At 42.5% G+C, this 24,435-nt stretch overlaps 3 protein-coding genes across 8 annotated transcripts in view; 2 read left to right on the top strand and 1 right to left on the bottom strand.

Moving 5' to 3' along the window:
• Positions 1-9,767, top strand: part of LOC123991375 (GTP-binding protein Rheb) — a 59,708-nt gene extending 49,941 nt beyond the window's left edge. For 2 of the 3 annotated variants that reach the window (XM_046292896.1, XM_046292898.1), the window contains exons 7-8: positions 7,772-7,853; positions 9,206-9,767. In XM_046292896.1, the coding sequence (XP_046148852.1) occupies positions 7,772-7,853; positions 9,206-9,298 (175 nt within the window). In that variant the 3' untranslated portion in view covers positions 9,299-9,767. Of the gene's footprint in view, positions 1-7,771; positions 7,854-9,205 lie in introns of those variants that run through there. The other variant, XM_046292897.1, reaches the window with a different exon arrangement.
• A 3,835-nt stretch (positions 9,768-13,602) lies between these two features.
• Positions 13,603-16,847, top strand: LOC123991373 (gamma-crystallin N-B-like). Its single transcript, XM_046292895.1, has 4 exons — positions 13,603-13,728; positions 14,889-15,137; positions 15,894-16,039; positions 16,624-16,847. Exons 1-4 carry the CDS (start codon positions 13,708-13,710, stop codon positions 16,757-16,759), a joined length of 552 nt encoding a protein of 183 aa, XP_046148851.1. The 5' UTR covers positions 13,603-13,707; the 3' UTR covers positions 16,760-16,847.
• A 437-nt stretch (positions 16,848-17,284) lies between these two features.
• On the bottom strand, positions 17,285-22,628 carry LOC123991372 (NEDD8 ultimate buster 1-like). 4 transcript variants are annotated; one of them, XM_046292892.1, is made up of 15 exons: positions 22,500-22,628; positions 22,055-22,179; positions 21,740-21,907; positions 21,571-21,635; positions 21,381-21,445; positions 20,987-21,154; positions 20,699-20,787; positions 20,374-20,480; positions 19,923-20,109; positions 19,700-19,807; positions 19,405-19,557; positions 18,972-19,118; positions 18,681-18,767; positions 18,365-18,566; positions 17,285-18,094 (listed from the first exon to the last, which is right to left on the bottom strand). In XM_046292892.1, the coding sequence occupies exons 2-15, from the start codon at positions 22,169-22,171 to the stop codon at positions 17,925-17,927; spliced, it is 1,833 nt and encodes a 610-aa protein (XP_046148848.1). In that variant the 5' UTR covers positions 22,172-22,179; positions 22,500-22,628; the 3' UTR covers positions 17,285-17,924. The 4 variants fall into 4 exon arrangements, with proteins under 4 accessions (XP_046148848.1, XP_046148849.1, XP_046148847.1 ...); XM_046292893.1 differs by having other exon boundaries at positions 21,740-21,904; XM_046292891.1 differs by having other exon boundaries at positions 22,055-22,614.
• Positions 22,629-24,435: the final 1,807 nt, after the last annotated feature.

Raw genomic sequence — 24,435 nt, 5'->3', positions numbered from 1 at the left:
AAGACACCCTCTATTAGACTGATGAATACAGGATCAGGACAAGACACCCTCTATTAGACTGATGAATACAGGATCAGGACAAGACACCCTCTATTAGACTGATGAATACAGGATCAGGACAAGACACCCTCTATTAGACTGATGAATACATACAGGATCAGGACAAGACACCCTCTATTAGACTGATGAATACAGGATCAGGACAAGACACCCTCTATTAGACTGATGAATACAGGATCAGGACAAGACACCCTCTATTAGACTGATGAATACAGGATCAGGACAAGACACCCTCTATTAGACTGATGAATGGGATGAATACAGGATCAGGACAAGACGCCCTCTATTAGACTGATGAATACAGGATCAGGACAAGACACCCTCTATTAGACTGATGAATACAGGATCAGGACAAGACGCCCTCTATTAGACTGATGAATACAGGAGCAGGACAAGACACCCTGTATTAGACTGATGAATACAGGATCAGGACAAGACACCCTCTATTAGACTGATGAATGGGATGAATACAGGAGCAGGACAAGACGCCCTCTATTAGACTGATGAATACAGGAGCAGGACAAGACACCCTCTATTAGACTGATGAATGGGATGAATACAGGAGCAGATTTCAGGAGAAGGACAAGACACCCTCTATTAGACTGATGACTGGGATGAATTCGGGAGCCGGACAAGACACCCTCTATTAGACTGATGACTGGGATGAATGCAGGATCAGGACAAGACGCCCTCTATTAGACTGATGAATACAGGAGCAGGACAAGACGCCCTCTATTAGACTGATGAATACAGGAGCAGGACAAGACACCCTCTATTAGACTGATGAATACAGGATCAGGACAAGACACCCTCTATTAGACTGATGAATACAGGAGCAGGACAAGACACCCTCTATTAGACTGATGAATACAGGAGCAGGACAAGACACCCTCTATTAGACTGATGAATGGGATGAATACAGGAGCAGATTTCAGGAGAAGGACAAGACACCCTCTATTAGACTGATGACTGGGATGAATTCGGGAGCCGGACAAGACGCCCTCTATTAGACTGATGAATACAGGATCAGGACAAGACACCCTCTATTAGACTGATGAATACAGGATCAGGACAAGACACCCTCTATTAGACTGATGAATACAGGATCAGGACAAGACACGCTCTATTAGACTGATGAATGGGATGAATACAGGATCAGGACAAGACGCCCTCTATTAGACTGATGAATACAGGATCAGGACAAGACACCCTCTATTAGACTGATGAATGCAGGATCAGGACAAGACACCCTCTATTAGACTGATGAATACAGGATCAGGACAAGACACCCTCTATTAGACTGATGAATACAGGATCAGGACAAGACACCCTCTATTAGACTGATGAATACAGGATCAGGACAAGACACCCTCTATTAGACTGATGAATGCAGGATCAGGACAAGACACCCTCTATTAGACTGATGAATACAGGATCAGGACAAGACACCCTCTATTAGACTGATGAATACAGGATCAGGACAAGACGCCCTCTATTAGACTGATGAATGGGATGAATACAGGATCAGGACAAGACACCCTCTATTAGACTGATGAATGCAGGATCAGGACAAGACACCCTCTATTAGACTGATGAATACAGGATCAGGACAAGACGCCCTCTATTAGACTGATGAATACAGGAGCAGGACAAGACGCCCTCTATTAGACTGATGAATGGGATGAATACAGGAGCAGGACAAGACACCCTCTATTAGACTGATGAATACAGGAGCAGGACAAGACACCCTCTATTAGACTGATGAATACAGGATCAGGACAAGACACCCTCTATTAGACTGATGAATACAGGATCAGGACAAGACACCCTCTATTAGACTGATGAATACAGGATCAGGACAAGACACCCTCTATTAGACTGATGAATACAGGATCAGGACAAGACACCCTATTAGACTGATGAATGCAGGATCAGGACAAGACACCCTCTATTAGACTGATGAATACAGGATCAGGACAAGACACCCTCTATTAGACTGATGAATACAGGATCAGGACAAGACACCCTCTATTAGACTGATGAATACAGGATCAGGACAAGACACCCTCTATTAGACTGATGAATGGGATGAATACAGGATCAGGACAAGACACCCTCTATTAGACTGATGAATGCAGGATCAGGACAAGACACCCTCTATTAGACTGATGAATACAGGATCAGGACAAGACGCCCTCTATTAGACTGATGAATGGGATGAATACAGGAGCAGGACAAGACACCCTCTATTAGACTGATGAATGCAGGATCAGGACAAGACACCCTCTATTAGACTGATGAATACAGGAGCAGGACAAGACACCCTCTATTAGACTGATGAATACAGGATCAGGACAAGACACCCTCTATTAGACTGATGAATGGGATGAATACAGGATCAGGACAAGACACCCTCTATTAGACTGATGAATACAGGAGCAGGACAAGACGCCCTCTATTAGACTGATGAATACAGGATCAGGACAAGACGCCCTCTATTAGACTGATGAATACAGGATCAGGACAAGACACCCTCTATTAGACTGATGAATACAGGATCAGGACAAGACACCCTCTATTAGACTGATGAATACAGGATCAGGACAAGACGCCCTCTATTAGACTGATGAATACAGGATCAGGACAAGACACCCTCTATTAGACTGATGAATACAGGATCAGGACAAGACACCCTCTATTAGACTGATGAATACAGGATCAGGACAAGACACCCTCTATTAGACTGATGAATACAGGATCAGGACAAGACACCCTCTATTAGACTGATGAATACAGGATCAGGACAAGACACCCTCTATTAGACTGATGAATACAGGAGCAGGACAAGACACCCTCTATTAGACTGATGAATACAGGATCAGGACAAGACACCCTCTATTAGACTGATGAATACAGGATCAGGACAAGACACCCTCTATTAGACTGATGAATACAGGATCAGGACAAGACGCCCTCTATTAGACTGATGAATACAGGAGCAGGACAAGACACCCTGTATTAGACTGATGAATACAGGATCAGGACAAGACACCCTCTATTAGACTGATGAATGGGATGAATACAGGATCAGGACAAGACGCCCTCTATTAGACTGATGAATACAGGATCAGGACAAGACACCCTCTATTAGACTGATGAATACAGGATCAGGACAAGACGCCCTCTATTAGACTGATGAATACAGGAGCAGGACAAGACACCCTCTATTAGACTGATGAATGGGATGAATACAGGAGCAGATTTCAGGAGAAGGACAAGACACCCTCTATTAGACTGATGACTGGGATGAATCAGCCGGACAAGACGCCCTCTATTAGACTGATGAATACAGGATCAGGACAAGACACCCTCTATTAGACTGATGAATACAGGATCAGGACAAGACACCCTCTATTAGACTGATGAATACAGGATCAGGACAAGACGCCCTCTATTAGACTGATGAATACAGGAGCAGGACAAGACACCCTCTATTAGACTGATGAATACAGGATCAGGACAAGACGCCCTCTATTAGACTGATGAATGGGATGAATACAGGATCAGGACAAGACACCCTCTATTAGACTGATGAATGCAGGATCAGGACAAGACACCCTCTATTAGACTGATGAATACAGGATCAGGACAAGACGCCCTCTATTAGACTGATGAATACAGGAGCAGGACAAGACGCCCTCTATTAGACTGATGAATGGGATGAATACAGGAGCAGGACAAGACACCCTCTATTAGACTGATGAATACAGGATCAGGACAAGACGCCCTCTATTAGACTGATGAATACAGGATCAGGACAAGACACCCTCTATTAGACTGATGAATACAGGCGCAGGACAAGACGCCCTCTATTAGACTGATGAATGGGATGAATACAGGATCAGGACAAGACGCCCTCTATTAGACTGATGAATACAGGATCAGGACAAGACACCCTCTATTAGACTGATGAATACAGGATCAGGACAAGACACCCTCTATTAGACTGATGAATACAGGATCAGGACAAGACACCCTCTATTAGACTGATGAATACAGGATCAGGACAAGACACCCTCTATTAGACTGATGAATGGGATGAATACAGGATCAGGACAAGACACCTTCTATTAGACTGATGAATGCAGGATCAGGACAAGACGCCCTCTATTAGACTGATGAATACAGGAGCAGGACAAGACGCCCTCTATTAGACTGATGAATACAGGAGCAGGACAAGACGCCCTCTATTAGACTGATGAATACAGGAGCAGGACAAGACACGCTCTATTAGACTGATGAATACAGGAGCAGGACAAGACGCCCTCTATTAGACTGATGAATACAGGAGCAGGACAAGACGCCCTCTATTAGACTGATGAATACAGGAGCAGGACAAGACACGCTCTATTAGACTGATGAATACAGGATCAGGACAAGACACCCTCTATTAGACTGATGAATGGGATGAATACAGGATCAGGACAAGACACCCTCTATTAGACTGATGAATACAGGATCAGGACAAGACACCCTCTATTAGACTGATGAATGGGATGAATACAGGAGCAGGACAAGACACCCTCTATTAGACTGATGAAGTTCAATCCATTAATATGTTTTTTAAAAAGTGTACAATAGGGGTTGAACAATAGTCCTATAAATCTACCCTAATCATGGAAGTGTATGACAACTGTCCAGTCGTTGTGCACCGTGCTCCAGGTTTAACCTGCTACGTGTGGTCTGAGTTCCATAATGATTCAAATAGGCTACATGTCCCAAATGACTAATTATTGTATAACGTTAGACTATGATCCACTAATGCTAGAGACCCTCAGGAACAACTATACGGACGTATGGAAAGCAAGGTAAACAGAACTGAATGTAATGATGCAAAATGTAGGCTCCAAATGTAAGGAAATGTAACATTAGGGACAGATATATATGTATGTGGGTATTACTGACGGTGGCTAAAATTCAGAATAACGGCACAACTTATTTATAGCTTCACTGTGAAAAAGGGGCCCCGATACATGTCATGTTGATATGATTTTCAGTTTGCTTCAATATGTCTGATTTCACATTCATCTCCAGGGATCATAATGGAAAATCATATAAAACAATTGCCATGTGTCTTTAAATTCCCCTTCTCCAAATGGATTACTAATTTACCTAGCTCTTATCAATTTGTAATTTACAGTATATAGAGCATGCTGTTATTTCTGTCCTGATAAAAGAAAGTAGCTTTTTCCACTCAACCTTATTCATGGTTTCCTCACAATGAAAGGTAGTGGAATTGTGAGGGAATTAAAGTCGAGGTCAGAATATGGCGTATCTGTAGACACACCTTCATTTATTTGACCTCCACCCCAAACCAATAGTGGATGAATAGCCAGTGTCGTAGCGCAGTATTATAGCTAATGTCATGCTATTTTACACATTTAGCCTTTATATGCAGTTTTAGAGTTCAGGGTTTCTTGAATGATGGGACAGTTTCAACTTTCTTTCCACAAATATTTGTCTTAATATTTTACCTTTATTTAACTAGGCAAGTCAGTTAAGAACAACTTCTTATTTTCAATGATGGCCAAGGAACAGTGGGTTAACTGGTCTAGGAACAGTGGGTTAACTGGTCTAGGAACAGTGGGTTAACTGGTCTAGGAACAGTGGGTTAACTGGTCTAGGAACAGTGGGTTAACTGGTCTAGGAACAGTGGGTTAACTGGTCTAGGAACAGTGGGTTAACTGGTCTAGGAACAGTGGGTTAACTGGTCTAGGAACAGTGGGTTAACTGGTCTAGGTACAGTGGGTTAACTGGTCTAGGAACAGTGGGTTAACTGGTCTAGGAACAGTGGGTTAACTGGTCTAGGAACAGTGGGTTAACTGCCTGTTCAGGGGCAGAACGACAGATTTGTACCTTGTCAGCTCGGGGATTTGAACTTGTAACCTTTCGGTTCCTAGTCCAACACTCTAACCACTAGGCTGCCCCAATATTAACAACATTTGAAATGTATATTTTGAAAGACCAAAGTATCAGCTATCACACCATGTAAAGGAACAACATTGTTACATTCTTTAATTTTTTATTCATAAAATGCAAATAACTGGATTCATGTCAACTCCGTCAGACACCATAAAAGCCATTTAGTGTTACAATGATTGTCCAACAAGTGTTTAAAGGCCTTGATTGTTTAATTCTAACAAGATATTATTCAAATATGTAATGCAAATCTCAATGTATTTTGTTTTGTTTTCTAGCCCTATTGAATGCTTCAGGGCTAATTCTGTTAGCATTTTGTCCTTATTTTCTAGCACTATTGAATGCTTCAGGGCTAATTCTGTTAGCATTTTGACCTTATTTTCTAGATTTAGGACATATATTGACATTTTTACAGCAAACATCCCTTTGGTCTTGCACAGAAAATTGTTCCTTTGTTTAAGCATATGTTGCAGAACAGTGTATTAACAAAGCATTAGAGTTGACAAGCCTCTGGCAGAATTGTCGACAGAATACAAGTTAAATACAAATATTTGTAAAATATGGTAAATTATTAATTTGAAAATCGCCAATAAAAAAAACAACCATTTAAAACACATCTCACGGATCTTCGGACACATCTTTTAGGAATCACAGCTTTGAGAGAAATATTGTTTAACATTCAGAAGGCTATTGCAAGAAACTACATTAGATAGTTATTCAGTTGATATCCATTATTACAAGTTTAGAATTTTAAACCCTTTTTTGGAGAGTTTGAAATTGGGATCCATTGCTCTGGAGCATGAGTATTTTTTTGTTGAAAATTCCCCAAAACAAATCTTTTTTTCTTATAAAATTGCCCTAAATGTAACGTTTGAGCTCAAATGATGCACACAAAAAAGCTATAAAAAGTGGTTCCCTGCCAGACAAGGATTGTCCCGAATGTCCTGCTTTTCTACACATTGGCAAAATGTACAACATTTTTTCAGTTTTAAAGCTACTTTCCTGTAATTCAAAACATTTATTTCATAACTTATGACGTGTTCATGGGCCCCCAAAGCTTGCCAGTCCCCTCCCACCTTGCGAGGGCGTGCGCTTTGCCAGTGTGAATAGCATGCTATTCTCATGCTTAAGTTCAAGGTCAGAATATGCGTTGAGAGAAAAGTGCATAAAAAGGGAATTGCGTTCCATTTACACGTGCTTGACTCTGGTCTGAATCCCCCCATAGAGAAAACAGTTCAGTTCCATTTACACGTGCTTGACTCTAGTCTGAATCCCCCCATAGTGAAAACAGCTCAGTTCCATTTACACGTGCTTGACTCCGGTCGGAATCCCCCCATAGTGAAAACAGTTCAGTTCCATTTACACGTGCTTGACTCCGGTCGAAATCCCCCCATAGTGAAAACAGTTCAGTTCCATTTACACGTGCTTGACTCCGGTCGGAATCCCCCATAGTGAAAACAGTTCAGTTCCATTTACACGTGCTTGACTCCGGTCGAAATCCCCCCATAGTGAAAACAGCTCAGTTTCGTCATTAGAGGCTTTACCCTCCTGTAAGGCTCCCATTGGATTTTAACACTTTCACATGTGGTTATACTGTAGCGTTACAAACAAATGGTGTTCACTTTATTATTCTGTTCCCCTCAGTACAATCAGGAACTGTGTGTATGGGCTGTACTGCTGTCACAAGCTAATTGTAGTCACTATGACGTGTTGTTTCCCCCTCTCTCCTCAGTGTCATCAGTTGTGAAGAAGGCAAAGCACTGGCTGACTCGTGGAACGCAGCATTCATGGAGTCCTCTGCAAAAGAGAACCAGGTGATGACTGGACATTCACTCCCAGAGCCATCGGTTAGATGGAGTTTGACATCTACTGTAGTATTGTAATGGGTGCCATCTTGGCACCGAATGTTCCAAGGCTATTACAGTCTAGTTTGAATACATACAGTGAGAGTAATGTAAAGGAAGAAACATTTGGTGCCAACGTGGAAGATAGTTTGCCAACGTGTAATTACCTACAGCTCTGTTTATCATTCTCCACTCATCAATCTCTCTTTAATCAGTTCTCATCCTTGTCATTCCTGGGTAGGGGGGACAAAGCTAGGCAGGGGAATAGGGGGGTAGACATTGATCAGACCCCATTTCTGTGCTGTGAGGACTTCAGACCAGGGTGTCGTTTTGATCTCGGTCCCCAGGAAGAGAGGCCCTTTCTGGGGATGCTGAGGACAGCAGTCTGGGCTCCAGAGAGAGGGAGAGCTTCTTATTGAATTTCTCATTCTCTACTTTGATGGAGATGTGTGCACACACCTCTTCCAAGAAATGTTCCTCTCCTTCTCAGGAATAGGCCCTGCTGCTGAAGAAGACCATAAAGGTTTCCTATTGTTGCAGAAAAAAAATATCATTTTGACGGATACTTCTTTAAGGCTGTTGCAGAATGTCTCCATAGTCTTTTCAAGGTTACATTGGTTTTGTTGTAGGCAGAGTGCAAATAGTGACGAGGTGTCCTGCTTCAGATCAATATGTATGATAACCAAAGAAGTAAGACTGTTGTATTTGTTTTTTGAAGTTATTTAAATGATATGGTCTGAATGCATCATTCAACAAAATTGCTATTTCCCCAATTTTCCAAAGGAGGCATGTTAGATCCATTGGAAAAGAGATACCTAGTCCGTTGTACAACTCAATGGATTCAACTGAAATGTGTCTTCCGTATTTATCCCAACCCCTCTGAATCAGAGAGGTGCGGAGGGCTGCCTTAATCAACATCCACGTCTTCGGCGCCCAGGGAACAGTGGGTTTAACTGCCTTGCTCAAGGGCAGAACTACAGATTTTTACCTTGTTATCTCAAGGATTCGATCCAGCAACCTTTCGGTTACTGGCCCAACGCTCCTATCCGCCAGGCTACCTGCTGCCACATGCTGCTAATGATATCAAAATAATGTTTGTATCAAATATTCCAGTGTTTCAACCTTCCTTCTTTCCCAGCAGCCACAATTCATCTGTCAATGTTCGGTTTTCTTTTAGATTTGCTGGTGTGAACTGAACACATTTCACCATCACCATTTAATCTACCTATTAAGCACAGAGCAGAGAAAACATCAGTCTACACACTCCTGTTGTCTTTATGGCATAATTTCTGTCCTCTGACTTCCTGTTTCCTGTGAGTCAGACGGCGGTAGAGGTGTTCAAGAGGACCATCCTGGAAGCGGAGAAAATGGAGGGGGGAGCCCCCCAGGGCAGGACGTCCTGCTCCCTGATGTAACCATCCGCCTCGGGCCCTCGCAACCCATCCCCAACCACAGCACTGGACACTGGGAAATCCCTCTACTTGAAGTGGCTAACAGCCTGTTCTCCCTCGAGAAACGTCTTCTTTTTCTCCCTTTTATTTGTGTTTTTTTTGGGGGGAAGGACAGAGGAAGACTTTGACATTAAGAGTAATTATCCATCCCAGCTTAGAGTACACTCGTATCACCCCCCCCCCCTCCTGTCTTCCCCTTCTTCTGAGAAACTAAACATGGTGAAATATCGAGCCTTACTTCTCATTTAAAGCCTGTAATCTCATTGCTACCTGAGCCCCCCCCCTGCCTTCCTCTTGAAAAGTTTGTATAACAACGTATTTCATAAAGTTATTATTATGGCCACTACAGTTGGCCAGCATTCATTCACTAGTGTAGTGAATGTTGATTCCCTTTTTTTTTGTAATCATTAAATCTGCATATTGTTTCACTACAGTTTGATTTGTCTGATTGTTTCTCAGAATTAGATTTAGTTTGTATAAAACAAAAAATCAGAATACACATGAAAATGATATATTTTGATATTACAGTATGTGATATAGGGATGATATATTTTCCCTAACCTGTCCTGTGATAAATGATTCGGTATTCTACTTCCTCTTGGCTCCTCTACCTCAGACCATGTCAAAACACGGAGGTTGCCACCCAGTCAGGGAAACAGATTGTGTCATCACACCGCTCCTCACTCTTGCCAGCTCTCAGAGCGGGTCCATGATAATTAACATCACCAAGGAGAAATGGAAACCTGGTGGGTTGGATTAATATGTGCCCCCATGAGAGATCTAATCCTCATTATATTCCTCTCTATAATCCAGTTGGAGTAGAGTGGAGATAGTTACTGTCATGTAGAACCAGTTACAGTACAGACTTATAGCCAGTCTTTACTCCATAGAATACATTCATTTTATGATGGAGAAACAACCCCTAGCCCACCTACCCTCTAGGCACTTGGGTAGATCTGCAAGGATGGAGTCTGTATCTATACTGAACAAAAATGTGAACGCAACATGCAACGATTTTACTGAATTACAGTTCATATAAGGAAATCAGTCAACTGATAAATTAATAAGGCCCTATGGATATCAAGCCTGGCTGCACCCCTTCCCAATCAGAATTTGTTTTCCCCCAGAAAAGGGCTTTCTTACAGACCGAAATACTCCTGTTTTATCGGGTGTCTGGATCCCGCAGGTGAAGAAGCCACATGTGCAGGTTTGGGCTGGCATGGTTATACGTGGTCTGTGGTTGAGGCCGGTTGAACGTAGTGCCAAATTATCTAAAACAACAGAGGCGGCTTATGGTAGAGAAATGAACAAACTTCTCTGCCAACAGAGAAGTTTGTCATCAAAACTTTTTTTCAACCACTCCACAAATTTCATGTTAAACTATAGTTGTGGCAAGTCAGTTCGACATCTACTTTGTGCATGACAAGTAATTTTTCCAACAATTGTTCAGACAGATTATTTCACTTACAATACACTGTATCACAATTACCGTGGGTCAGAAGTTTACATACACTAAGTTGACTGTGCCTTTAAACAGCTTGGAAAATTCAAGAAAATTATGTCATGGCTTTAGAAGCTTCTGATAGGCTAGTTGACATAATTTGAGTCAATTGGAGGTGTACCTGTGGATGTATTTCAAGGCCTACCTTCAAATGCAGTGCCTCTTTGCTTGACATAATGGGGAAATCAGTCAAGACCTCAGAAAAAAAAGACTGCCTGAAGGTACCAAGTTCATCTCTACAAACAATAGTACGCAAGTATAATCACCATGGGATCACACAGCCGTCATACCACTCAGGAAGGAGACACGTTCTGTCTCAGAGATGAACGTAGTTTGGTGGAAAAGTGCAAACCAATCCATCAACAACAGCAAAGGACCTTGTGAAGATGCTGGAGGAAACCAGTACAAAAGTATCTATATCCGCAGTAAAACAAGTCCTATATCGACATAACCTGAAAGGCCGCTCAGCAAGGAAGAAGCCACTGCTCCAAAACCACCATAAAAAAAGCCAGACTACGGTTTACAACTGAACATGGGGGCGAAGATCGTACTTTTGGGGAAATGTTTGGCCATAATGACCATTGTTATGTTTGGAGGACAAAGGGTGACACTTGCAAGACGAAGCACACCATCCCAACCGTGAAGCACGCAAACTTCCCCAAGCAAACTTCCACAGTTGTGGCAAAATGGCTTAAGGACAACAAAGTCAAGGTATTGGAGTGGCCATCACAAAGCCCTGACCTCAATCCCATAGAAAATTTGTGGGCAGAACTGAAAAAGTGTGTGCGAGCATGGAGGCCTACAAACCTGACTCAGTTACACCAGCTCTGTCAGGAGGAATGGGCCAAAATTCACCCAACTTATTGTGGGAAGCCTGTGGAAGACGACCAAAACATTTGACCCAAGTTAAACAATTTAAAGGGAATACTACCAAATACTAATTGAGTGTGTGTAAACTTCTGACCGACTGGGAATATGATGAAAGCTGAAATAAATCACTCTACTATTATTCTGACATTGCACATTCTTAAAATAAAGTGGTGATCCTAACTGACATAAGACAGGGAATTGTTACTAGGATTAAATGTCAGAAATTGTGAAAAACTGAGTTTAAATGTATTTGGCTAAGGTGTATGTAAACTTCTGACTTCAACTGTACATTCCTGCAGACAGTGTACCAACTGCAGTATCCCTTAACTTGAGACGTGGCATTGATCGTGCTGTTTAATCAACTTCTTGATATGCAACACCTGTCAGGTGAATGGATTTTCTTGGCAAAGAAGAAATACTCACTAACAGGGACGTAAACAGATTGGTGCAGAAAATTTGAGAGAAATAAGCTTTTTGAAACATTTCTGGGATGTTTTATTTCAGCTCATGAAAAAGGGGATCAACACTTTACATGTAGCATTTCTATATTTTTGTTCAGTATAACATGGCAAAACATCCTAGCCTATTCGATGGCATGGAGAAGATTCTACCATATTGGTTTTACCTGTCCAATTATCCCAGGGCTGAATCTCAATAGTCTAAAGTGGATATCTCCTCTCCATCTGCACTGATCTGAAAACTACAGGATAGGTCAAAGCAGTATGGCGGATGCCTTCTGGGATTTTGTTTCCTCTGTCCAGCTCTTTCACATTAGTGGAGAAGAAAGGAGACAGCAGATGCAAATGAGCTGTTAGTTAAATCTGGTGCAACACATTTCTCACTATTACTGACACTTGTGTTTTTGTTGAACATTGTCTAATGTTGGCGTCTAATAATGACAACTAAAGTGGGAAAGGGGATACCTAGTCGAAGTGAATGAGACCAACATTACAGGCCTGCTACCCAGGCCATGATTGAGAGGGGCTAAATTATACAAAGATAGGGCGATCTATTAACCTATTGGCCCGAGCGAGAAAGAGAGTCAGCATATCCAGAGGTAGAGAGACACTTAAGAGGGCTTATCATCCTCTAATGGACTTGTAGGCGATCGATCAGCATTCAAGGGTAGTATTCCAATACCATAATGCACTATCAGCAAGTCAGGCGATCCATTTACGTTCTCTATGTTCTCTTACAGAGCTTCAAGCTCTCCAAGATATTACAATATGCCAATGTTGAAAAACATTTTATGACATTGAAGAGTCAGTATAAATCTATATTTCTCACTTGAATGTACAGGGATAGTTCTGACATTCATAAACAGTTTTATCACCAGATTTATATGCCCAGTGCGTTATTGTCATAACAGCCATATAAAACTCAAAGTCATAAAATCTTAATAATCTATTTAAATCTCCCCCACACTTCACATACAACATCACTGCCAGTTCTAGTACTTCAGATCAGAGGTCGATGGTCATCTAAATAAGGTTGTGACACTCTGTCTGTGTGAACAATGGCAGGTCATAGTTGTAGTATTGTGTGGAGAGGGCAGGAGAATACAGAGCCTTTGATGTAGCTCTGCACGCTCTCTTCTCCCTCGTGGGCCTATCACCTGGTTGCCATGATAACCACCCTCCCACCACACGCACACACACTTCTCTCTGTCTTTCTCACTGTGCGGGCATGCCAGGCCTTATTCAACTTGACCAGAAGAGAAGCGTAGCATGTGCAAAACGGCCTGCACAAAGCCCTGGCCAAGCAAAACCCTTTGTTGTCCTCCTGTTTAGTCTCTCTACAGCCAAAGCCCAGAATCAGCAGTGCCAACAGTTGAAGGGAAAGTGCCCACCCAGCAAAAGCCCTAAGTCCCCCATTGTGTGTCCTTTGTGTGGCAAAGCCTCGCGATACTTTCCGGCACGGCCCCGGACGTATATATTGGGGTGTCCAACTTTTTTACTGTTACACTTTACTTGTGGGCCAGGTTGGACAGTATCCAGTGGAAATGTCGCAGTATTCTGGAAAGGTAAGCTGTACCTGGGTCTTCTTGTATACACACGGCATCAGGTAGGTTACCACCGGGACATAACTGACTGGATAGCCAGGCCAGGTCTCCCTTGAAAAATAGGTATTTGGACCTCACTGGGACTACCAGGTAAAGGATAGAGGGAACTCCAGCCAGTAAACATATAGGTTTGGGACTGTATGCATTTAACAGGTAGTGTAGGTGTGATAAAATGAGTTTGGAAATTTGGAGGCAATCCCTGGTGAAAATGTGAGATTGTTCTGATCAGTGCCATAATTGTCTTGCTGGGAGAAATGTTAAATCTGTCAAGGGAGTTAAAATATTATATCTAAAAGAGCAAGTCCTGAGAGCATTTCATTTATTTAAACTATCAGTAGCCGGTATGGATAATTAGTTGGTGGCTGGCCAATAGGAATAGACATACCATAGTCTTGTATGCATAATGCTGCTAAAGCCAACTCTAGTCTTTTATTAATAGCTGCAGTTGGTTTCAGCACATAAATACAGCATGGAAACAGACTGCATGGCAACATCTGGAAAGCTGAAGCGTTAAAGTTTCCGCGATTAGAAATGAAAATGTAACATCCGGTTGAGGCCACATACTCAGCGTTTACCTTGAATGAAGTCTACTCTAAAGCGGAAACATTGGGTTTAAATTTCAATCACGCTGAACTTCCGCGATGTGGATTGAATAGACACTTCAGTGACAAAGTGTCCGTTAAGCCTCTAGCCTGGGATCCAAACTCAATCGCTCTGGACCGTTTCACTACATTTGGCTAAGTGAACAATAAAAGGAAATGGAGCAATGGAGTTCGCATCCAAATACTATTTGAAATCGTTCAAATACTTTAAGGGTTTGCAGTGGCAGCTGGGTGGGAGTTGCACTTTAAGGGTTTGCAGTGGCAGCTGGGTGGGGGTTGCACTTTAAGGGTTTGCAGTGGCAGCTGGGTGGGGGTTGCACTTTAAGGGTTTGCAGTGGCAGCTGGGTAGGGGTTGCACTTTTGGGATTCTTCTATGGGTTGCACTGCAACAGGCAAGCTCAATCAAGCTAGTTATATTATAATGATGTTAAATATTATTTGATCCCAGGCTATCCTACCTCGACCTCCCCACCCTAACTAATGAACTGTGGTATTAACCTCCTCACCCACCCAACACAGATCACCTTCTACGAGGGAAAATGCTTCACCGGCAGGCAGCTGGAGGTCAGGGGCGACTGCGATAACTTCCAGGACCGTGGCTTCATGAACCGCGTCAACTCCATCCGTGTGGAGAGCGGCGCCTTCCGCTGCTTCGACCACCCCGACTTCAAGGGACAGCAGTACATCCTGGAGCATGGCGAATACCCAGAGTTCCAGCGTTGGAACAGCCACAACGACCACATGGGCTCCTGCAAGCCCATCAAGATGGTGAGAGATGGGGTTAAGGGTTCCGGATTGTAGGGATAGGGGTTAAGGAGTGAAGGGATAGGTTAAGGTTTGAAGGGATAGGGGTTAAGGTTTGAAGGGATAGGGGTTAAGGTTTGAAGGGATAGGGATTAAAGGGATAGGTTAAGGTTTGAAGGGATAGGGGTTAAGGCTTAAAGGGAAAGGGGTTAAGGCTTAAAGGGATAGGGGTTAAGGCTTAAAGGGATAGGGGTTAAGGCTTAAAGGGAAAGTGGTTAAGGCTTAAAGGGAAAGGGGTTAAGGCTTAAAGGGAAAGGGGTTAAGGCTTAAAGGGAAAGGGGTTAAGGCTTAAAGGGATAGGGGTTAAGGCTTAAAGGGATAGGGGTTAAGGCTTAAAGGGATATGGGTTAAGGCTTAAAGGGATAGGGGTTAAGGCTTAAAGGGATAGGGGTTAAGGCTTAAAGGGATAGGGGTTAAGGCTTAAAGGGATAGGGGTTAAGGCTTAAAGGGATAGGGGTTAAGGCATAAAGGGATAGGGGTTAAGGCTTAAAGGGATATGGGTTAAGGCTTAAAGGGATATGGGTTAAGGCTTAAAGGGATAGGGGTTAAGGGTGAGAGGTTACGTTATAGAGCCATTTTCTACTTTAACTCAAAGATACTTTAGATTCTTCTCGCTCATCTTCATTATAATAGTATTCCGTATTCCGCTGTTGAAAAGTGTGTATGAAATCCAAATGCAGACTCATGTTAACCTCTCTCCTCTTCTACTGTGTCTTGCAGCACGGTGAGCACTACAGAATGGAACTGTTCGAGGCCTGTAACTTCTCTGGCCAGTGTGTGGAGGTCTGTGACGACTGCCCCTTCCTGCAGAGCCGTGGCTTCAGCAAGAGCTGCATCAACTCCATCAAGGTCTACGGAGACGGAGCGTAAGAAACACACCTCTAGCCACAGACTGCAATCACACACACGTAAAACTGTGAAATCAGAGAAACACATTTACAGTGATTAAACATTTGGATCTATTTTTGTTGAGCTAAGATATCCAACCTTTTAGCATGTAGGAACATAATTGGAACACATATGCCAACGATCTAGAAGGTAAAGTGTAGACATTGCTGAATTCCTAAATAACTAATTCCACTATTCACAACTGTGGACTCAACTGTTATTTTCCAGGAGTGAGTTGAATATTAAACGGGAAGTTCAGGATTTTACAACTTGTTGTTAAATGGATCCTCACCCTGAAAGTAGTATATTTATTTTTAAAAGCCAAACCACATATGTAGTTGATTTGATGTGTGATAGTATTTTATAAATCTATGTAATTGATTCATTTATTAATTGAATGGACAGGCTATAGCTATTAGCAAACACACAATAAATTTCTATATTTGACTTAATATCCTGATAACATCAAATTACACACAGTGCTATTCCATCTTCTCTAACTAACAGTGTGTGAAGTGAGCAGATGTGTGACCATTTCTAACCTGCCGATTTCCTTCTGTAGCTGGGTGATGTACGAGGAGCCTAACTTCCGCGGACGCATGTACATCGTGGAGAGAGGAGACTACTGCAGTCACAATGAGTGGCAGGCCGAGAACCCCAACATCCAGTCCATCCGTAGAGTGGTCAACTACTTCTAAACCTTTTCCCCTGTCCCGACCCCAGACCCGCATGGACTGACTTTCACCATTCTAGAAATGTACAATAAAAAATAATACATTTAAAAAACATAATACCACAAATGTATTTTTAATCGAACACTTGCTGTGTTATGTGTGAGTGTACGAGGGTCTATATAGAGCAGTGGTTTTCAACATGGGTACTAGGACCCCTGGGGGAAGACTCATTAAGAATATTGGCTTAACGATTGATTGCACATGAGGGGGTACTGCGAGAGCAAAACATACCCCAAAAAAGGTTATGATTAGATAGCACAGGAGGCTGGTGGCACCTTAATTGGGGAGAATGGGCTCGTGGTAATGACTCAGTGGAATGATATCAAACACATGGTTTCCATGTGCTTGATGCCATTCCATTTGCCCCGTTCAAGACATTATGAGCCATCCTCCCCTCAGCAGCCTCCACTGGTAGATGGATACGGTATAGAGCACAGGCATAAGAAAAATACATGTTCATACTGTGAATCATGAGGCACAAATACATACTAATTGCAAAGGAGTATTTATTGTATGTAATAACAGGTTCTTAAATTAAATGCAAATGACTTTGAAACTAAAGGCAACCTGAACTATATGGCACTAAGACCAGTCATGTATTGTCATATTGGTTATCAAACTCCATGAAAACCACAACTGAAATAAAAACAGAATTTAACCAAATTAATTTCTTGATTAAATTACTTAAAGGGATCTGGAATACTAAAACAGAGCACGAAGACAAATGTACTTCAGTTGGAGAAACAGCTTGTACACAAGCAACCAAAAATCCCTTTACGATACAATTATAAACCTCACATTCTAAACAGGGTTGAAATCTCAAACATGAACCTTCAAATAATCCAAGTGGTGAGAATGGGGAGAACACAGTCCCCAGATTAACTTTCTGATTTCCTTTTTTGATTGACGTTAGCTCACTTCCTTACAAATTATTTCCAATCTGTTCACATGTTTAAATGACAACACTTCAGTACAAAAAAACAGAATGTTAAAATGTTGATGTATCGCAATATAGGAAAAAAAAAACAATCACAAACCTAATTTGGGGTCTAAAAAGACCGAAATCAAACACCCTTGTTTTAGGACGTGGTGGAAGTGCGTTAAAAATGGCCGCCGGCTTGACGGCACTTTAGCTGGAGGGGGTACAGTTCCTGTGGAGGTAGGACTTCATCTGAGCTATGACCTCGCTCTCCTCCTCCAGGGTCAGGTCCAGGTAGTCTTCTTCATGTCGGGGGATATCCTCCAGCACCTCATTCACCAGGTCTACGTCCATAGGGTCCTCCCCTTGGCTCCCAGAGCCTGGACAAACCAATGACAAGTGTCATGTTCATTAGGGCTCCACTTTGGGGATTTGGGTATAAATGGCATCCTGGTGCCTTAAGTATCAGCAGCATATTGAATGCCTCTTTCTCACATAGACCTCTCAACAGCGGAACACTAGCCAGTGTATGTGACAATAAAACCATTTTTTTTTAAATGATTTATTCAATAAGACCTGTATTGTTGTATTAACGGAGTAATGAGAGCGTGAATCCATCTGTTCATCTGCATGCTTCTCTGTGTACGTACGTGTGTGAATGTGAGTCCTACCTGCGGACTCAGAGGAGGTGCTGGGCTCCTCGGACAGTGAGGAGGGGGGAGAGGGGGAGAGCAGCTCTGGAGGCAGGACCCCCTGGTTGTCCAGCAGTAGCTGGGTGGCCCCTTGCACGTCTCCCCCCGTCAGCCTCAGTGCAGCTTCGGCAGCCTCTGGCTCAAAGCCCAGGTATAACAGCTATGCAGAGGGAAGGATAAGGTACCATACTAAACTGATAAACCTACCTTTTATACTGAAATAGTGACGAGAGCGAGTGAGTGAGTGAGAGCTCAAAGAGGTAGGGGATGTTACCTGCTCAACCTTGGATTGATCTATGGGAAGCTCTGTGTTGTGGTTGGTTACAGCAGCAGACTCAGCCTGGGTGGACTCGAGAAGAATCTAGGGGGAAACAAGCAAACAAGGATCAAGTAATATAAAAACAATACATATTAGCAAAGTATGCTAGCCTGCATCTACACTCTTCTGATAGCTAATGTTGCTTCATGGCTTTGTTTATGGTAACATGTGATGGTTGGCATATCCTCTTTCATGGCGTATTGAGAAACAATGTGTGTTTTTGCAGTAGCAGCGACTGCCTCTCACCCCATAGGCTCTGTCCATGTCCCCGTCTGCCTGATGGAGGGCCCGGGCAGCGTCTCTCTTGGAGTAACCCAGCGCTCTGAGGGTGGCCAGGCCCTCCATACGCCTCATCCTCTTCTCCCTCTCCTGCTGTTTCATCTCCTCCCTCTCCTGACAGGGACAGACAAAACCATAGAATTACACTCAATATGCTCCACCCATCATGGGACACTGACTCAAATAGTTCTAGTAAGTGTATTTCTATAATTATAACAGCGCTGATAACTTAGTTGCTATTAGGAAATATTTCCTATCATCTGCAACTACATCAGGTGAGAGCGCCGGCACCTTTTTCCCTACTATGGGACTTAGTTAATTAATAAAAATAAAATAAACTAGAATAGGCATTACCATTCAAGTCAACATTGCGCCATTCTATTGCTCAGGGGGGACCCACCTGTCTCCTGTGAGTGATGTGCAGCGCGGCCTCGTCTACGTTGCCGTGGCAGGCCCTCAGGCCTAGACGGGCCTCCTGCTCAGAGAAACCCAGACCCATCAGCCCGGTCATCTTCCCTGGGTCCAGACACAGACGCCCATACAGGTCCTCCACCTACAACACAGCAGGAGTAAGAGGTAGAATCAGTAATATTACAGTGAGGTGCCTCCCTGCTTATAGAAATGTTGTTAATGTCTGAAGACGAGACAATCTGGAAGCAGGACTCCAGATTGTACAGCCAGATGATGTACTGTACCCGCATTAGCTTCTGTGTGGCCTGGTGTTCGTTACCATCCAGGTACGCTAGTAAGCTCTGTAGGAGGTACAGCCTGAGGAACAGCACTTCCTCTCGTCCTGTGTTTCCCTGAAAACAAAATTAAATTAATCAAATGTACTATATTACAACTTTTATGAAATGTGGGTAGGGGTTAGGTGTTGTTTGTTAACAGAGCCATAGACCAGAGATGGCGGTTCATCACCTTGATCTGCATGAGCCTCTGCTGCTGCTCTCCGTAGCATTTGAGGAAGCAGTCCTCGGCTCTCTGCAGCCTCTGCTTGCCGTCGTCCAGGCAGGAAAGGGCCTCCAGGGCTCTGTAGCACCACACGATGTCCAGCTGCAGTACTGCATAGTTGTCCACCGTGCTCAAGAGCACCGAGCCACATGTACTGTGGAGAGACACACAAAATATATATCTTACATCAGTCTTAATAAATCTAATGGATCGGAGGAACTGTACAATGGTATTAGAGGTGGAACAGAACGTGTAGGAGAAGTCGTACACATTCAAAGTCAAATAAAATGATAACACCATAAAATGATCTGACATTTTTAATTAGACATTGACGGTTTTAACCAAAAGGAAAATGCGTGTTTTGACCAATATCTGCTTCGACAAAGGATTTCTGTGATTGTAGCTGTAGGTGTTTTACCCAAACTGGTCGTCAGCTTGCAACAGGTGGCACAGAGCAGCGTCGTACTGTTTCCTCTTCATCAGAGCGCGGCCTTTCTCATGGAACCCCATGGCTAAAATCAAAGCCTGAGGACAACAATCACACAGCATTAGAAATAGTCAAGAGTTTGTGTGGTGCGGAGTCACAATCAGTGGAGCTTAAATTCACACAGAACACATGGCAAGAATCATAGTTACCATTCAAGCCACACGTTGTGTGAGCTTGCTGTCCACTCGTACTGCTTATCATGGCAGTTATGAATATAATATTGCTCATATGTTCATGAGTCCTTTGTCTAGACTACCTTTTTCTCTCTGTGAGGTATTTTCAGAGGGTTCCCCTTCTGATCAGCAATCTCTAGGAATGGAGTCGTGGCTGGGTCATCGGTGCCATCTACAATGACAACCAAACCACAGAACCACCATAAAATAACACTCCTGTAGCGTTGTGATTGAGGTTAAACGCAGTATGAGGGTTTACTGAGAGGATCTGGATGCCTAAAATGACAACCAAGCCAAAGAACAAGCATGAAGTAATATTCCTGTAGCGTTGTGATAATTGTGATTGTGTTTAAAAGCAGTGTCTCACTAACCTCTCTCGGAGAGGATCTGGAAGCCCTTCTGGGTTCTCTGGACACTCTGGTCCTGGGTTTTCTTCTTCTCCTCCTCCTCCGCCATCTGTTTCTTCCTCTCAGGCTCGCTCACCCGCAGAACCATAATCTTACTGTTGTTCTTCACGTCCTGTTCATCCAGACGCTTCTCTGTGAAGAGAAACCGTTTCAATGCTTGCAAAGTTGAGAAATAAAAAATAAGAAACCTGCACATTGGTCTTGCTAATATCACTGCTCTTTATTATAAGCTTTACGTATCGGAATGAAGGACTTCGTCAAAGCTTTTGCATGCAAAGCTGAAATTACCAAACATAATGAGAGTTCATATGCATTGATTAGAGGGTGGTTGTGGCAACTAGACCTAAGTGGAACTTACCAGGAGTCAGTGTCTTCCCATTCAAAATTAACTTGATGTATTTGAGTCCATATTGTTCAGCAATCCTAAACAAATTTAGGAAGAAAGTAGCACTGTATAGCTTTGTGACCTTAGACATAATAGGCCTAATAAGACACTTCAACAACTGATAACATAAAAGATTGACATTGTGATGGCCATTTTCACTTACCTAGCGATGAGATCTTGTGCAAGGACATCCAGTTTAGTCTCCAAATAGTTCTTCTTCTTGACATCCTAAAGCAATCAGGTAAAGAAAAATCAGGAATTATTAGTTTATTTTCTGTAGGGTGTGTCAGGGAAAACACACCCACCCACCCTCAAACTCAAAACACACAAACCTTTTTTCCGTCTTTAGGCAGAAGAAGTTCCAACGTGGCCACAAATGTCTCTCTATAGGTCTTATTCCCCATTCCTCTCTTTACTGCTTGGGATCTGATGCTCTCCAAGGCACTTGCCACCTCAGACACAGAGAAGCACACAATGGCTGCATAGTTCACTGCAAGCTGCTGCAATGACAACAGTGACAAAGACAGACACAGACAGGCATAGTTAAAAACTATCACACAAATCTGACTCATAGTCAGGTGACAGACCAACCAACTGAATGAACATCAACACATTTAGAATGGCAATAACTTCATAGCTAATGTTACCTGCAGAGGTTGCTGTCCTGCCTGGTTGTTTTCTGTGGTGTATGGTGGGTTCCAGAGCTGAATTTTATCTTGTTTTAAAAGATTTACCAGCTTTGCCTGAATATGCATCTCTGCCATTCTCAAAACTGTGAAACAAATATGGTAGGAAAAGTGAAAGTGAACAGCTAGCCCGCAAACAATTAGGGGAATTCCGCAGGATGAAGTACGGACATGTATGTACTCACTACTGTAAGTCGCTCTGGATAAGAGCGTCTGCTAAATAACTCAAATGTCAAATGGATGAGTAGAACTAACTAGCAACAGTAGGTAGAGCCAATATTATTGTATGCTAACTACGCAGTCGCAGACAACAACAACAGCTGCGACGCTGCCCATTTTGGCTACGACTAGCTCACGCAGGATAAATACGACACATTCGTTGTTTCAGATTTATTTAAAGATTTACCAAATTAATGATTCAGTCACGTTGGAAGTGTGAACCTTGTCGCCGTATTATTTTGATAGGAATGTGGTGAAACGAGCTTTTTTAATGTTATTCTTCTCTTTCACTTCCGTACTAAGGAAAGTCACGAGGTCCAAATTGTCTTCGCTCCGACTCGGTGGCAAAGCACATAACTTCGAGAAAGTACTCCACCACAAGAATGTCCAATGATTTAAAATACGTAGGTCATCCATTTACATTTTTGGTTGTATTTCATTCCACCTGCTATTACCCTGCAGTGGTGTAAAGTACCTAAGTAAAAAATACTTTAAAGTACTACATAAGTCTTTTTTTTTGTGATGTCTGTACTTTACTTTACTATTTATATTTTTGACAACTTTTACTTCACTACATTCCAAAATGAAATAATGTACTTTTTATGCCATACGTTTTCCCCGACAACCAAAAGTAGTCATTACATTTTGAATGCTGAGCAGGACAGTAAAATTGTCCAATTCACAGACTTATCAATAGAACATCCCTGGTCATCCCTACTGCCTCTGATCTGGAAGACTCCATAAACACACATTTATTTGTATTTGACCTTTATTAACTAGGCAAGTCGGTTTAGAAAAAATCTTATTTACAATGACAGCCTACCAAAAGGCAAAAGGCCTCTTTTTGGGGCAGGGATAAAAAACAATATATATATATATATATATATATATATATATATATATATATATATATATATATATACAGTGTCTTGCGAAAGTATTCGGCCCCCTTGAACTTTGCGACCTTTTGCCACATTTCAGGCTTCAAACAAAGATATAAAACTGTATTTTTTTGTGAAGAATCACCAACAAGTGGGACACAATCATGAAGTGGAACGACATTTATTGGATATTTCAAACTTTTTTAACAAATCAAAAACTGAAAAACTGGGCGTGCAAAATTATTCAGCCCCCTTAAGTTAATACTTTGTAGCGCCACCTTTTGCTGCGATTACAGCTGTAAGTCGCTTGGGGTATGTCTCTATCAGTTTTGCACATCGAGAGACTGACATTTTTTCCCATTCCTCCTTGCAAAACAGCTCGAGCTCAGTGAGGTTGGATGGAGAGCATTTGTGAACAGCAGTTTTCAGTTCTTTCCACAGATTCTCGATTGGATTCAGGTCTGGACTTTGACTTGGCCATTCTAACACCTGGATATTTTTGAACCTTTCCATTGTAGATTTTGCTTTATGTTTTGGATCATTGTCTTGTTGGAAGACAAAATCTCCGTCCCAGTCTCAGGTCTTTTGCAGACTCCATCAGGTTTTCTTCCAGAATGGTCCTGTATTTGGCTCCATCCATCTTCCCATCAATTTGAACCATCTTCCCTGTCCCTGCTGAAGAAAAGCAGGCCCAAACCATGATGCTGCCACCACCATGTTTGACAGTGGGGATGATGTGTTCAGGGTGATGAGCTGTGTTGCTTTTACGCCAAACATAACGTTTTGCATTGTTGCCAAAAAGTTCAATTTTGGTTTCATCTGACCAGAGCACCTTCTTCCACATGTTTGGTGTGTCTCCCAGGTGGCTTGTGGCAAACTTTAAACAACACTTTTTATGGATATCTTTAAGAAAGGGCTTTCTTCTTGCCACTCTTCCATAAAGGCCAGATTTGTGCAATATACGACTGATTGTTGTCCTATGGACAGAGTGTGCCACCTCAGCTGTAGATCTCTGCAGTTCATCCAGAGTGATCATGGGCCTCTTGGCTGCATCTCTGATCAGTCTTCTCCTTGTATTAGCTGAAGGTTTAGAGGGATGGCCAGGTCTTGGTAGATTTGCAGTGGTCTGATACTCCTTCCATTTCAATATTATCGCTTGCACAGTGCTCCTTGGGATGTTTAAAACTTGGGAAATCTTTTTGTATCCAAATCCGGCTTTAAACTTCACAACAGTATGTTGGA

This window comes from Oncorhynchus gorbuscha, linkage group LG12 (genome assembly GCF_021184085.1).
Source record: "Oncorhynchus gorbuscha isolate QuinsamMale2020 ecotype Even-year linkage group LG12, OgorEven_v1.0, whole genome shotgun sequence".
NCBI classification, from domain to species: Eukaryota; Metazoa; Chordata; class Actinopteri; order Salmoniformes; family Salmonidae; genus Oncorhynchus; species Oncorhynchus gorbuscha.
The sequence above is the reverse complement of the archived record's forward strand: the minus strand, read 5'-3'. Positions and strand labels throughout refer to the sequence as shown.